The 12,386-nt window shown below is 40.3% G+C and overlaps 1 protein-coding gene across 2 annotated transcripts in view; it reads right to left on the bottom strand.

The window, feature by feature from the left end:
* The window catches only part of AHCTF1 (AT-hook containing transcription factor 1), a 97,142-nt gene that overhangs the window by 77,021 nt on the left and 7,735 nt on the right, over nucleotides 1-12,386 (bottom strand). The window contains exons 2-3 of one of the 2 annotated variants that reach the window (XM_017875673.1): nucleotides 6,477-6,604; nucleotides 4,323-4,576 (exon numbers count right to left, since the gene is read on the bottom strand). In XM_017875673.1, coding sequence (XP_017731162.1) covers nucleotides 4,323-4,576; nucleotides 6,477-6,604 — 382 coding nt within the window. Of the gene's footprint in view, nucleotides 1-748; nucleotides 800-4,322; nucleotides 4,577-6,476; nucleotides 6,605-12,386 lie in introns of those variants that run through there. The other variant, XM_017875600.1, reaches the window with a different exon arrangement.

The raw sequence follows: 12,386 nt of genomic DNA, 5'->3' as shown, positions 1-12,386 counted from the left end.
AAAAAAAAAAAAAAAAAATCAAGAATGTCCTCACAAAGCCAAAGTCAAAGTTTTTTAGGGTCAAACAGTCCTTTTCTAAAAACTAAGAGTAAAAAAACACATTTTAACGTTAGCTTTTCCTTTCTTCATAAACCAGAGTCTCATAATTTTCAAAAACTGAAAGCACTTAAAAAAATTAATTTTATAAATACAAGAATTTAAAGGAAAAAAATTGTTTCATTTTCTTTGAATCTGAATAGAATTAACTTCTATTTTAGGATATCATTTTGTGAGAAAGACTTTTAATTACTGTTATTTCCTATTATTTTATTTCTATCTTGGTGTTACCACAGAAACATAAACAATATGCCAAAAAAAAACACTATGTTAGATCGTACATTGCTGGATAATTTCATACTGGCTGATAAGGCTCAAGATTTCTTACATTTAGCCCTTACTCCAGCATTTACTTAAGAATAGAGCTTATTCACGTACGTACATGGAAACAAAATCAATTATCACTACCTTTCTCAAGGCCTGCTTGAGAACATATGAACACTGGATCAACAAAACAGTATCTTATGCAAGAAGTATCCACTGTGCTCAGGTCCAGCCAATAAAAAAGATTTTAAAATGCCTCTTTTTTTAATAGACAGGAAGACATCTTTTATTTTACTCCAGTTGCTATAAAAAATTTTGGCTATTTAAAAAAACATTGCAACAGAATACCCAGGTGCTGCATTTATGTTTCCAGTAAAGAACTGATTACCGGATGCTTCTACTTCATTCTGACTGCATGACAAGTCATCCAAACACAGGTCAACAAGAAGGATCTGTCCAACATCAGTGACCACAGCTGCCACTCCAAAAGCCATCGCAGACTCGGATGTAAATGCTGAGTGCTTGCACTGGCTCCTCCATGATTAATTATAGGTTCAATAGCTGTCACCTAGAAAATATAATACATGATTTGCTTTTCTTCTGCAAAGTAAGAAAATACAATGAACAGCACAATAAATTTAAGTTAAAGCAGGTTATCAGTTATAATAGATTTAAGATTAACAAATAGAATAAATCTGCATTTGATACTTGTGATCCGAATAATGAAATCTTCAGATATACTAGGAATTACACCATCACTCAATACAGAAAAAATCACGCACTTGGACTAACACTGATGTTTACGGAGAGCTTACTACATGCCAGGCATTGTGTGAACTGGCTCATTTAATGTTCATGACAATGCTTTGATAGTAGACTGTGATTATTTCTCTTTAAAGATGAAATAACCTGAGGCTTAGAAAGTTAGTCTAGTTATTCACGCCATAAAATCATTACACATAAAACTCAAACCCAAATCGTTCTCACTTTAAAGCTCTTAAACAGCTACTCTAGGATTCTATGGACTCTTGTAAGAGTAAAACTAATCATTCTCAAAAAATGTACTGCTTACTCTTTAAAAAACAAACAAAAAAAGGTATTTTAAGTCCTTTTCATACCTTAAAGACTGAAGAGGTCTAGCCTTCTTTCTACTGGACTTCATATAAAGTTCTAGCAGTCACTGGATCACTGACACTTAACAAGAATTGCTATTATTTAAAGAAAACTATACTTTAGCTATTTTATGAAGTCATATTTTCCCCTTCATCTCGTGAGTCAAATTTTAAATGTCTGTAGCTAGTCATCCATATTTTATACTTAGCTTTCCTTCAATTTCCTATTAATTCATAAACATTAATTAGGTATGATAACATAAAATGTTTGGTGATTTCTACGCTAATATAGGTTGAACATCCAAATCCAAAACCCGAAATCTAAAACATTTCTCGTCCCAGGCGTTTCGGATAGGGGACTCTCAACCTGTACTGACGAATGTTCTGGCAAGAAAAGAAAATACCTGATATCAATGATTTATGTGTTAATAAGACTAAAAGTTTTCTTCAGGGTGTAACTTACTACAGACAAAAGCCTGGCTCTTTCTCTGTATTAATATACAAAACATTACTTAGTGTTTCTAATTCTGAAAGCTGTAACTTCATCATTTTTTCTTTTCTAATGACTATAATAATGTCTATAAATACTAAAGCATATTCAATTCCTCAGTGAGGAGTAGAGAATCTAAGTTTGCATTCCTCATACAAATACTATATGAAGTGATTAATAATATTACCTTAATTTTAGAAGGCAGTTAAAATAAACATATTGCCGGGCGCGGTGGCTCACGCTTGTAATCCCAGCACTTTGAGAGGCCGAGACGGGCAGATCACGAGGTCAGAAGATCGAGACCATCCTGGCTACCACGGTGAAACCCCGTCTCTACTAAAAAATACAAAAAACTAGCCGGGCGAGGTGGCGGCGCCTGTAGTCCCAGCTACTCGGGAGGCTGAGGCAGGAGAATGGCGTAAACCCGAGAGGCGGAGCTTGCAGTGAGCTGAGATCGTGCCACTGCACTCCAGCCCAGCGACAGAGCGAGACTCTGTCTCAAAATAAAAAATAAATAAACAAACATATTTAGGAGTGTATACTGCACCCTACCCAAAAAACAGCTAGTAGGTTGAACTTTTGAAAGTGTCTATCGCACTCCCCCATCTTTTCCTTATTCTATATTCTCTCTTCCATACAACCACCATCCATTCAACTGAGCAACCAGTTTAGGAACATTGTTTCTTCTCAATTCCTCATCCAAATGATCAATGAGGGTCCATGTTTCCTTCCGTATGTGTTCTGAAGCTGCCCCATCTTCTTCATCTCTATTGTCATTTCCTTGGTTCAGTTCATCATTATTTACCTGAATGGCAACAGTCTCCTTGTTTCTATTCTCACAATATCCTCCCTGACCCAATCCAAGTAAGTCTTTTACATGAGGGTTCTACTTAAAATTACTTCACCACTGGCTGGGCGTGGTGACTCACGCCTGTAATCCCAGCACTTTGGGAGCCTAAGGCAGGGGGATCATGAGGTCAGGAGATTGAGACCAGCCTGGCCAACACGGTGAAACCCTGTCTCTACTAAAAATACAAAAATTAGCTGGGCATGGTGGCGCACGCCTGTAGTCCCAGCTACGCCTGTAGTCCCAGCTACTCAGGAGGCTGAGGCAGGAGAATGGCTTGAACCCGGTACTTGGAGGCTACAGTGAGCCGAGATCCTGCCACTGCACTCCAGCCTGGTGACAGAGCGAGACTCTGTCTCAAAAAAAAAAAAAAAAAAAATTTACTTCACCATTGATTTCAAAGGAGCCCCTAATTACAAACAAGGCATTCACAATCTAAATCCTCACCGTTTCTGGCCCCCATTCTTCCTTCCCCTTACCCCTCCCTCAGCCATTCTAAATCAAGTCTAGTTTCCCAAACACTCCATGTACTATTATTTTTCCATGCCAGTCTCTTTATCTAAAATGTCCAACTCTTTTGACTAGAAATTATCCATTCTCTGTGTTCCGAGTGCTTAAGTTTATCAAGGTGTTCACTACATTTATGCTAGTCTTATTCATTTGTCTTCTCCCACTAGACTATAAGCTCTCTAGAAGCACAGACCAAGTTCAATTTATTCATCCTGGGACTCTAACATATATTTTCCATAATGCTCCAATCCAAGACTATAGTCTCAAATTTAAAAGGTAAAAACATTTTAAAAATTGCATAGTAGGCCGGGCGCGGCGGCTCAAGGCTGTAAAATCCCAGGCACTTTGGGAGCCGAGACCGGGCGGATGATCGCAAGGTCAGGAGATCGAGACCCATCCCTGGCTAACACGGTGAAACCCCGTCTTCTACTAAAAAATACAAAAAACTTACAAAAAACTAGCCGGGCGAGGTGGCGGCGCCTGTAGTCCCAGCTACTCCAGAGGCTGAGGCGGGAGAATGGTGTAAACCCGGGGAGGCGGAGCTTGCAGTGAGCTGAAGACCGGCCACGTATACTCCAGCCTTGGGCGACAGAGCGGGACTCCGTCCTCAAAAAAAAAAAAAAAAAAAAAAAATTGCATAGTAATGAATACATGTTTAAAAACTTTGAGTGTCCTCATAGAACACAACTGGAGATAAGAACAAGATTTAGATGATACTTTTCACAAAAAAAGAGTATCAGAACATTAGACATCACTGCTATTTTTACTCTGGAATGTTTTAACCAATAAGAAAGTTACATTTTAAGTGTTAAGTTCCTTGAATAACATCATCTTTAACCTCGTTTTTATTCTAAACACTTTACCTAAGAGTAACACATTTACACAAAAGTACACAAATTGTAAATGTTGCGGGTCAATGAAATTTCACAAAGTAACACACCTGTATAACCAGCAAGGGTTCAGTTTTGAAAGAGAATGTCCAGGTATCTTAAACAGTACCTACCCTTCCAGGAAGAACAACTGCTTTAACTACTTTTGATATTCCAAGGTCATAAAGACAGAGAACACTCCCTTCTGTTTCTTCCAATCCTATTAATAATCCAGTTCTCTTCTGCCAAGAGAATTCTTTCACAGCTAAAACTACAGGAGGCTGTTCATTGACTCCACTGAATCTGTAAGCAGATAATCGCTCTCCTGTTATAGAGTTTACTACCTCAAGTTGTGGACCACAAGCCAAGCAAGCAAGTCCATTTTTCCCTAGAAGAAAAAAAAATTGCTTACTTTAGTATTGTATATACACAAAAAAAGCAATAACGGTTAGCTCATTTACATACAAATATATGTTCATTACATAAAACTTGATATATTATCTCCACATTGAAATCTAAGCATTTATACAACATAGTGATCCTCAAACTTATAATCAAGCAACTATCATTGCAATAATAATAGTCATTCAGTGGCGTGAACCTGGGAGGCGGACCTTGCAGTTAGCCGAGATCGTGCCACTGCACTCCAGCCTGCGTGACAGAGCAAGACTTCATCTCAAATAATAGTAATAATAATAACAACAACAATAGTAGTCATTCAGTAAAAGCCACCATGGTATGTGCTTGAATACATTATCTCATTTATTCCTTATCACACCTCAATGCAGACATAACGCAGCTAAACCTTAATACAGTTTAACCTTCCCAAAGTCAAAAAGTAGCACTGGCAGAAGGAGATCCCAAGTCCATTTAACTCCAAAACTCATGCTTTAACTACTATAGCTTAAATGATTTAAACTAGAAGTTATGGTAGTTATAAAATATAACACATTATTCTATCCCTAAAGAGTTCACAGTCCGATTGAGAAATTAAGACATAATTAGCATAACAATAGGAAATATCAGAACCTCATCTCCACCTGCTAGTCATGTTTGGATTTTACTCGGCCTGCAATGTAAAGTCACAGGTGACTATCTGATTTAAATCGAGTCAGTGACTATCTGATTTATGCATGTTTTTAAATGTTACTCCAGCTGCTAAGCAAAGAATGGACAAGGGGAAGCACAGAGTAGCAGCAGTGGGTGGAAGATGACACCTGCTTGGTGACAGGATAGAGAAAAGTGGGTTGAATGGAGATTCAACTTGGAGGTAGAACTAATTGGATTTGCTTGCTGATGAATTAGACACAGGGAGGTGAGTAAAACAAGAATAAAGTACAGACTCCGAATTTCTGCTTGAGCAACCAGATGAATGATAACTTCTAAATTTGAGATGTCCATCAAGCATCCAAGTACATTAGCTGGATAGGTAAGCTGATCGCTAAGGGAGGCCATAGTTTAAGAAAGTAGCATGGCACAGTGGGGTCTGAGAATGCCAAGGTGCCAAGCTCCTTTCTGCCACTTACCTGTGTAACTGGGATCAAAGAAACCATTTCATTCTCAGTTACACAGAACAGCAGCTACTTAGAAAAGTTTTATACCTACTCCAATCAAGTCATTGTACAATGCCTGGCATATAGAAAGTACTGTTGCTCCTTTTAACATTCAAGAGAATGGCACTGTAAAGAGACCGATGACTGATACATATGTTTTGCTGTCTGCCTGCTGGGAAGATGGCTATGAAACTTATTTTCAGAAAAGTCTTCTACAGTATCTTTCATTAGAACAAGATCTATAAGAGAAAGGCTTCTTTAGTATGGTTCTCTGGTGTATTACACAATCTAAGCTACATATTAAGATCTTATTCACGGTTAGTGAAATAAGAAAATAAGATTTTCTGAAAATTTTATAACGGCTAGGGCGGCCCTAGATTTTTCTACTCATGACACTGTTCAGGTTCTAATCCAAACACATCACCAGTAAAACTCCCTAATTATAAAGAAAAACTAGTTGCATGTTACTTCTACTTCCCAAACATAGATAATACTAAGATACAAAACACATGAAACTTTTAATAAGGAAAAATTAACTGTAACTCCCCAATCAGAGGTTCACTGATAACGTGTTCAAGAGCTTAGAAATGTTATATACGTAACTATAGATGCTATATATTTCAGATCACTCAGGTTCTGCTTTTTCTTCTTCCACATAAAGAAACTAAAACATATACTTATTATTTAAGTTACAAATCAATTGTATTAGTAAATGTTCAGCAACATTATGTTTACCTGCAGCAAACTTTCCACGAAGCACAGATTCTAATGTTATTTCGTCTTCTCCAAGGGCTTGAAGGGTCACTTCTGGAAATGGCAGGAGACCACTAGTCACTTGAGCTCTTAAGTCTCGCATACTTCCACTGTAAATATTTTTAAAAGAAAACATTATTATGACACATTTGTAAACAATATACTTCATTATCTCCAGCCAGGAAAAACAGTAAAAGCCACCAACAAAATAAAGAAAAACTAAAATCTGGTTACAAAATACATATTGGCCAGATGCGGAGGCTCACGCCTTTAAGTCCCAGCTACTTGGGAGACTGAGGCAGGAGGATGAACTGATCCCTGAAGTTCAAGGCTGCGCCTCCAGTGAGCTAGGATTGTGCCACTTCACTCCAGCATGGGCAACAGAGCAAAATCCAGTCTCAAAAATAAATGACACGCATCTGGGACCAAGGTATTCTACTGTCTCCTAAGAAAATATTTCCCAGGCCGGGCGCGGTGGCTCACACCTGTAATCCCAGCACTTTGGGAGGCCGAGGCAGGCGGATCACGAGTTCAGGCGATTGAGACCATCCTGGCTAACACGGTGAAACCCCGTCTCTACTAAAAATACAAAAAATTAGCCAGGCGTGGTGGCAGGCTCCGGTAGTCCCAGCTACTTGGGAGGCGGAGGCAGGAGAATGGTGGGAACCCGGGAGGCAGAGCTTGCAGTGAGCCAAGATTGCACCACTGGACTCCAGCCTGGGCGACAGCGCAAGACTCCACCTGAAAAACAAACAAACAAACAAACAAAAAAGAAAATATTTCCCAAACAGCTTTAGGAAAGTAAACAGTCATTAAGCCAGATGTACTAAGGATATACATTATTCCCTAGATTCTTTAAACACTAGTTCAGTGCAATTCATCTCACTGTCTAATCTCCTTGCAAAGAACACTTCACCACCACCATCCTCCCCATAGAAAAAAGAAAAAGTGATTGGTGTCTTTTAGAAAAATTACTTCTTCAGGCAGGGCACAGTGGCTCATGCCTGTAATCCCAGCATTTCGGGAGGCCAAGGCAGGCAGATCATGAGGTTAGGAGATCGAGATCATCCTGGCTAACACGGTGAAACCCCGTCTCTACTAAAAATACAAAAAAAATGGCCAGGCATGTGGTGGGCGCATGTAATTCCAGATGCTCGGGAGGCTGAGGCGGGAGAATGGCGTGAACCCGGGAGGCGGAGCTTGCAGTGAGCCAAGATCGCACCACTGCACTCCAGTCTGGGTGACAGAGCGAGACTCCGGCTCGGAAAAAAAAAAAAAAAGAAAAATTACTTCTTCAATAAAGGGGTAGAAAGTCCATGAAAAATGTGTAAATTCACAGAAACCCCAGAAATCAAGTTTGGTACATATCTTTTGCTGGAGAGAAAAAGGATATGCATAAAATTGTCTTTCATTTAGAAGATCAGATTCCCATTACAAACACCCAAAAATACTAGTGAAAATACAGAAAGATTTTAGCCATCTGAGTTGGTTAGCTCTCAAATCCAGTCCTGGGAACCCTGATCTTATTCTGGGCACTCTAAGATCCAGGGGCAAAACATAAAGCCTAGGGCAAAGAGAACTAGTAAGAGCCTCTCTCAAACCCATTGCACCCCACTAGGCCACATCAGCCCACAGGTGAGCAAGAGCGATGCGCACTGCACAGGATGGGAAGCAATAAAGCTGTCCACATTGACCACGGCTCTGAGTCTCTTACTCTGAAAGACAGCATTTTCTTCCATACAATGTGTGGCCAGAATTCAAGCTGTTACATGAAAATCCTCAAGAGGCCAGGAGCGGTGGCTCATGCCTGTAATCCCAGCACTTTGGGAGGCCGAGGCGGGTGGATCACGAGGTCAGGAGATCGAGACCGTCCTGGCTAACATGGTGAAACCCCGTCTCTACTAAAAATACAAAAAATTAGCCAGGCGAGGTGGCGGGCGCCTGTAGTCCCAGCTACTCGGGAGGCTGAAGCAGGAGAATCACTTGAACCCAGGAGGTGGAGGTTGCGGTGAGCCTCACTGCACTCTAGCCTCAGCGACAGAGCAAGACTCCATCTCAAAAAAAAAAAAAAATCCTCGAGAAGATTTTATTATCAAGTATATTCAGGTTGGTTGCTCCAAGCAATCCACAGAAACAACCACACACCCTCTGGAATCTCAAAGAACTCTCAAAGTTAAAGCAAGAAAGAAAATAAGCTCACAGGTATGGGCACGGTGGCTCATGCCTGTAATCCCAGCACTTTGGGAGGCCGAGGCAGGTGGATCATGAGGTCAAGAGATAGAGACCATCCTGGCCAACGTGGTGAAAACCCGTCTCTACTAAAAATACGGAAATAAATTAGCTCGGCGTGGTGGCATACACTTGTAATTCCAGCTACTCAGGAGGCTGAGGCAGGAGAATCGCTTGAACCCAGGAGGCAGAGGTTACAGTGAGCTGAGATTGTGCCACTGCACTCCAGCCTGACGACAGTGAGACTCTGTCTCAAAAAAAAAAAAAAAAAAAAAAAAAAAGAAAAGCAGCTCACAGTCCAAATAATGAAACACACAAGGATATCAACAGCCAGCAGAATCAGATTACTGAGGACTTCAGATACGGAAATTACCAGAGATTAGAAAGTAAATGGCTAATATATTTGTGTAAATCAGCGATTTAGCTTCATAAGAAAGAACTGTAAATGTTATAAAGGAAAAATCAAGTAGATTCGAAAAAATAATAAAATTTCTAAAATGAAAATTAAAACTAAAACTCAATGGAGCAATGAGAATGAATCACAGCTACATGCACAACATGAATGAATGTCAGAATACATTATTAATCTGGCCAGGCGTGGTGGCTCACACCTGTGATCCCAGCACTTTGGGAGGCTGAGGCGGGTGAATCAGGAGGTCAGGAGATCGAGATCATCCTGGCTAACAAGGTGAAACTCTGTCTCTACTAAAAATACAAAAAATTAGCCGGGCATGGTGGCATGTGCCTGTTGTCCCAGCTACTTAGGAGGCTGAGGCAGGAGAATGGCGTGAACCCGGGAGGCGGAGCTTGCAGTGAGCTGAGATCTGGCCAGTGCACTCCAGCCTGGGTGACAGAGCGAGACTCCATCTCAAAAAAAAAAAAAAAAAAAAAAAAAAAAAAAAAAAAAAAAAAAAAAAAAAAAAGTAAACTAGAAAGTCCCAAAAACTTATTTAGAATGCAGCACAAAGGAATGAGTAGTTTAAATTATAGATGATATAAAGAAGATCTAAGATATGTCTAATCAGAATCTCCCCCCAAACTATAATACTAATAGGAAGAAGCAATGTATTTCCCAGATTTATAGAGACACACCGATTCCCTGAGTCGGGAAGTCCAATGAATCCCAGGCACTACAAAAAAAGAGAAATGACTCAACAACAGTAGTGGAAACCAGAATTCTGGAATATCTTCAGAAGTCTAATCCAAAGCTTAACTGCCAACATAATTATATATTACTGAAAGGATCCTTAACAAATAGGAAATACATTTTTAGACAAAAAAAGTTTGCTTAAAAGAAATTTTACAGGATTCAGGAAGGCTTCAGGCAGAGCAGAGATCAGACAGAAGGTCTGAGAGGCAGCAAGAACGATGGCGTCAAAGTACTGGTGCATATATAGAAAAAAAATCTAAACACTGACTACACAGCAACAATACTAATGGTTGTGTGGGGTTTAAATAAACCACACAGAGTCTTCTTACTGCCTGAGAGAATAAAGATATATTGATAAATTTTTACACTTTGTTACATACCCACGTTGAAAACAAATACAGGGTGGGGCACAGTGGCTCACCTCTGTAATCCCAGTACTTTGGGAGGCCTAGGCAGGTGGATCACCTGAGGTCAGGAATTCGAGACCAGCCCAACCAGTATGGTGAAACCCCATCTCTACTAAAAATACAAAAATCAGTTGGGCATGGTGGTATGCGCCTCTAGTCCCAGCTACTCAGGAGGCTGAGACAGGAGAATTGCTTGAACCCAGGAGGCAGAGGTTGCAGTGAGCAGAGATTGCAGCACTGCACTCCAGCGTGGGTGACAGAGTGAGACTCCGTCTCAAATAAAAGGGGAAGGACATGTGCAAGAATGTACACTGTATATCGAGTATTGTGTGTCGGTTTTTTGGGTTTTGTTTGTTTTGAGACAGGGTCTCACTCTGTCGCCCAGGCTGGAGTGCAGTGGCATTACCATAGCTCAATGCAGCCTTAATCTCCTGGGCTCTAGCAATCCTCTCGTCTCAGCCTCCCCAGTAGCTGGGACTATAGGCACGTGCCACCATGCCTGGCTTTTTTTTTTTTTTTTTTTTTTTTTGGAAAGAGGGGGCCTCCTTTTTTTCCCCATGATGGTCTCGAACTCCTGGGTTCAAGCAACCCTCCTGCTTCAGCCTCCCAAAGTGCTGGGATTACAGGTATGAGACACCAGCCTATCAATAGTATTCTTAACAGCCAAATACTAGTATTAAATACAACCAAAGGAGAGTGAAGACGAACTTATTTAATCAAATAGTTTAAAAAAAAAAAAAAGGCTGGGCACAGTGGCTCATGCCTGTAATCCCAGCACTTTGGGAGGCCGAGGTGGGTGGACCACCTGAGGTCGGCAGATCGAGACCAGCCTGACTAACATGGTGAAACCCTATCTCTACTAAAAATACAAAAATTAGCTAGGTATGGTGACATGTGTCTGTAATCCCAGCTACTCGGGAGGCTGAAGCACGAGAACCTAGGAGTCAAGGGTTGCAGTGGGCCAAAATTGTGCCACTACACTCCAGCCTAGGTGACAGTGAGACTCTGTCCCCCCAAAAAATAAATAATTTAATAACTGAAACAATGTGATATAGGCTAGTAATGGACAAATAGGTCAATGAAACAGATAATCTAGACACAGAATCACAAAGTTCAGCAGATGATAAAAAGCTATTTGGACACTTCAATTCAGAGAAGACATGTGGACTATTCAATAAACATGTCTGGTATAACATGCTACTCATCTGCAGCAGACTTCACACACTGGTAGGGTGAAGTGGTAGAAGTGATACATTACTTTACATTCCTGCCCTAATATCTAGCAAGTGAAGTGTGTGTGTGTGTGTGTGTGTGTGTGTGTGTGTAGCACATAGAAGCAGGTACAGAAGAAAGAAGGTGAGTTCACAAAATCCAGAGAATTCTAACATCCTTTAGCATGTGTGGGGAGAAGTGAAATGAAGGGGGAACCAGATGACCCCAGGAAAACGCCATGTCTGGAAGTCCCTAATTACATACCATGCCACGGGACCTGAGCAGAGGGCCATGTTTCAGGGAACTGTGCAGCTTTTTTGGGAGAAAGGTGAAGGCCTAAAGGCGTAGAATATAAATCAGGCAAAAGAGAGATCCGAGATACAAGTCATCACCGTTTCTCAGCACTCCTCCTCCTATCTATTGAGTGCAGAAAGGACTACATTCAGTTCCAACACTCAGCCCAAGTCATTCTCATAGAAGAGAATCAATACTATCAAACTGAAACCTGTGGTAAAATAACAGGATAACAGCCACTTCTAACAGATGCGTTTAGCTTTTAAAAATTTGTAACGAAATATTTATGTTAAAAGAACTATTACAAATTTAACAATTCCTTTCCTTTCAGTTATCTTATAAAATTAACTTTTTCTAAAAATTAGCATTTCATACAACAGTCTCTATGAATTCTTCCATCTGTTTATCTTCAAACAGAGATGTCTGAAATATTCACAAAGCATTAGTGCCATTTATTTTTGCATCATGCAAATCTGTGATTTGCTCATTTCAGTATGGCTTGGATTTCTTATAAAATCAATAATTACTTAAAGAATCTTAAAACATGGCCGGGCGCGGTGGCTCAAGCCTGTAATCCCAGCACTTTGGGAGGCCGAGACA

This window comes from Rhinopithecus bieti, unplaced genomic scaffold, assembly GCF_001698545.2.
Source record: "Rhinopithecus bieti isolate Rb0 unplaced genomic scaffold, ASM169854v2 scaffold_187, whole genome shotgun sequence".
Classification (NCBI taxonomy): Eukaryota; Metazoa; Chordata; class Mammalia; order Primates; family Cercopithecidae; genus Rhinopithecus; species Rhinopithecus bieti.
The sequence above is the reverse complement of the archived record's forward strand: the minus strand, read 5'-3'. Positions and strand labels throughout refer to the sequence as shown.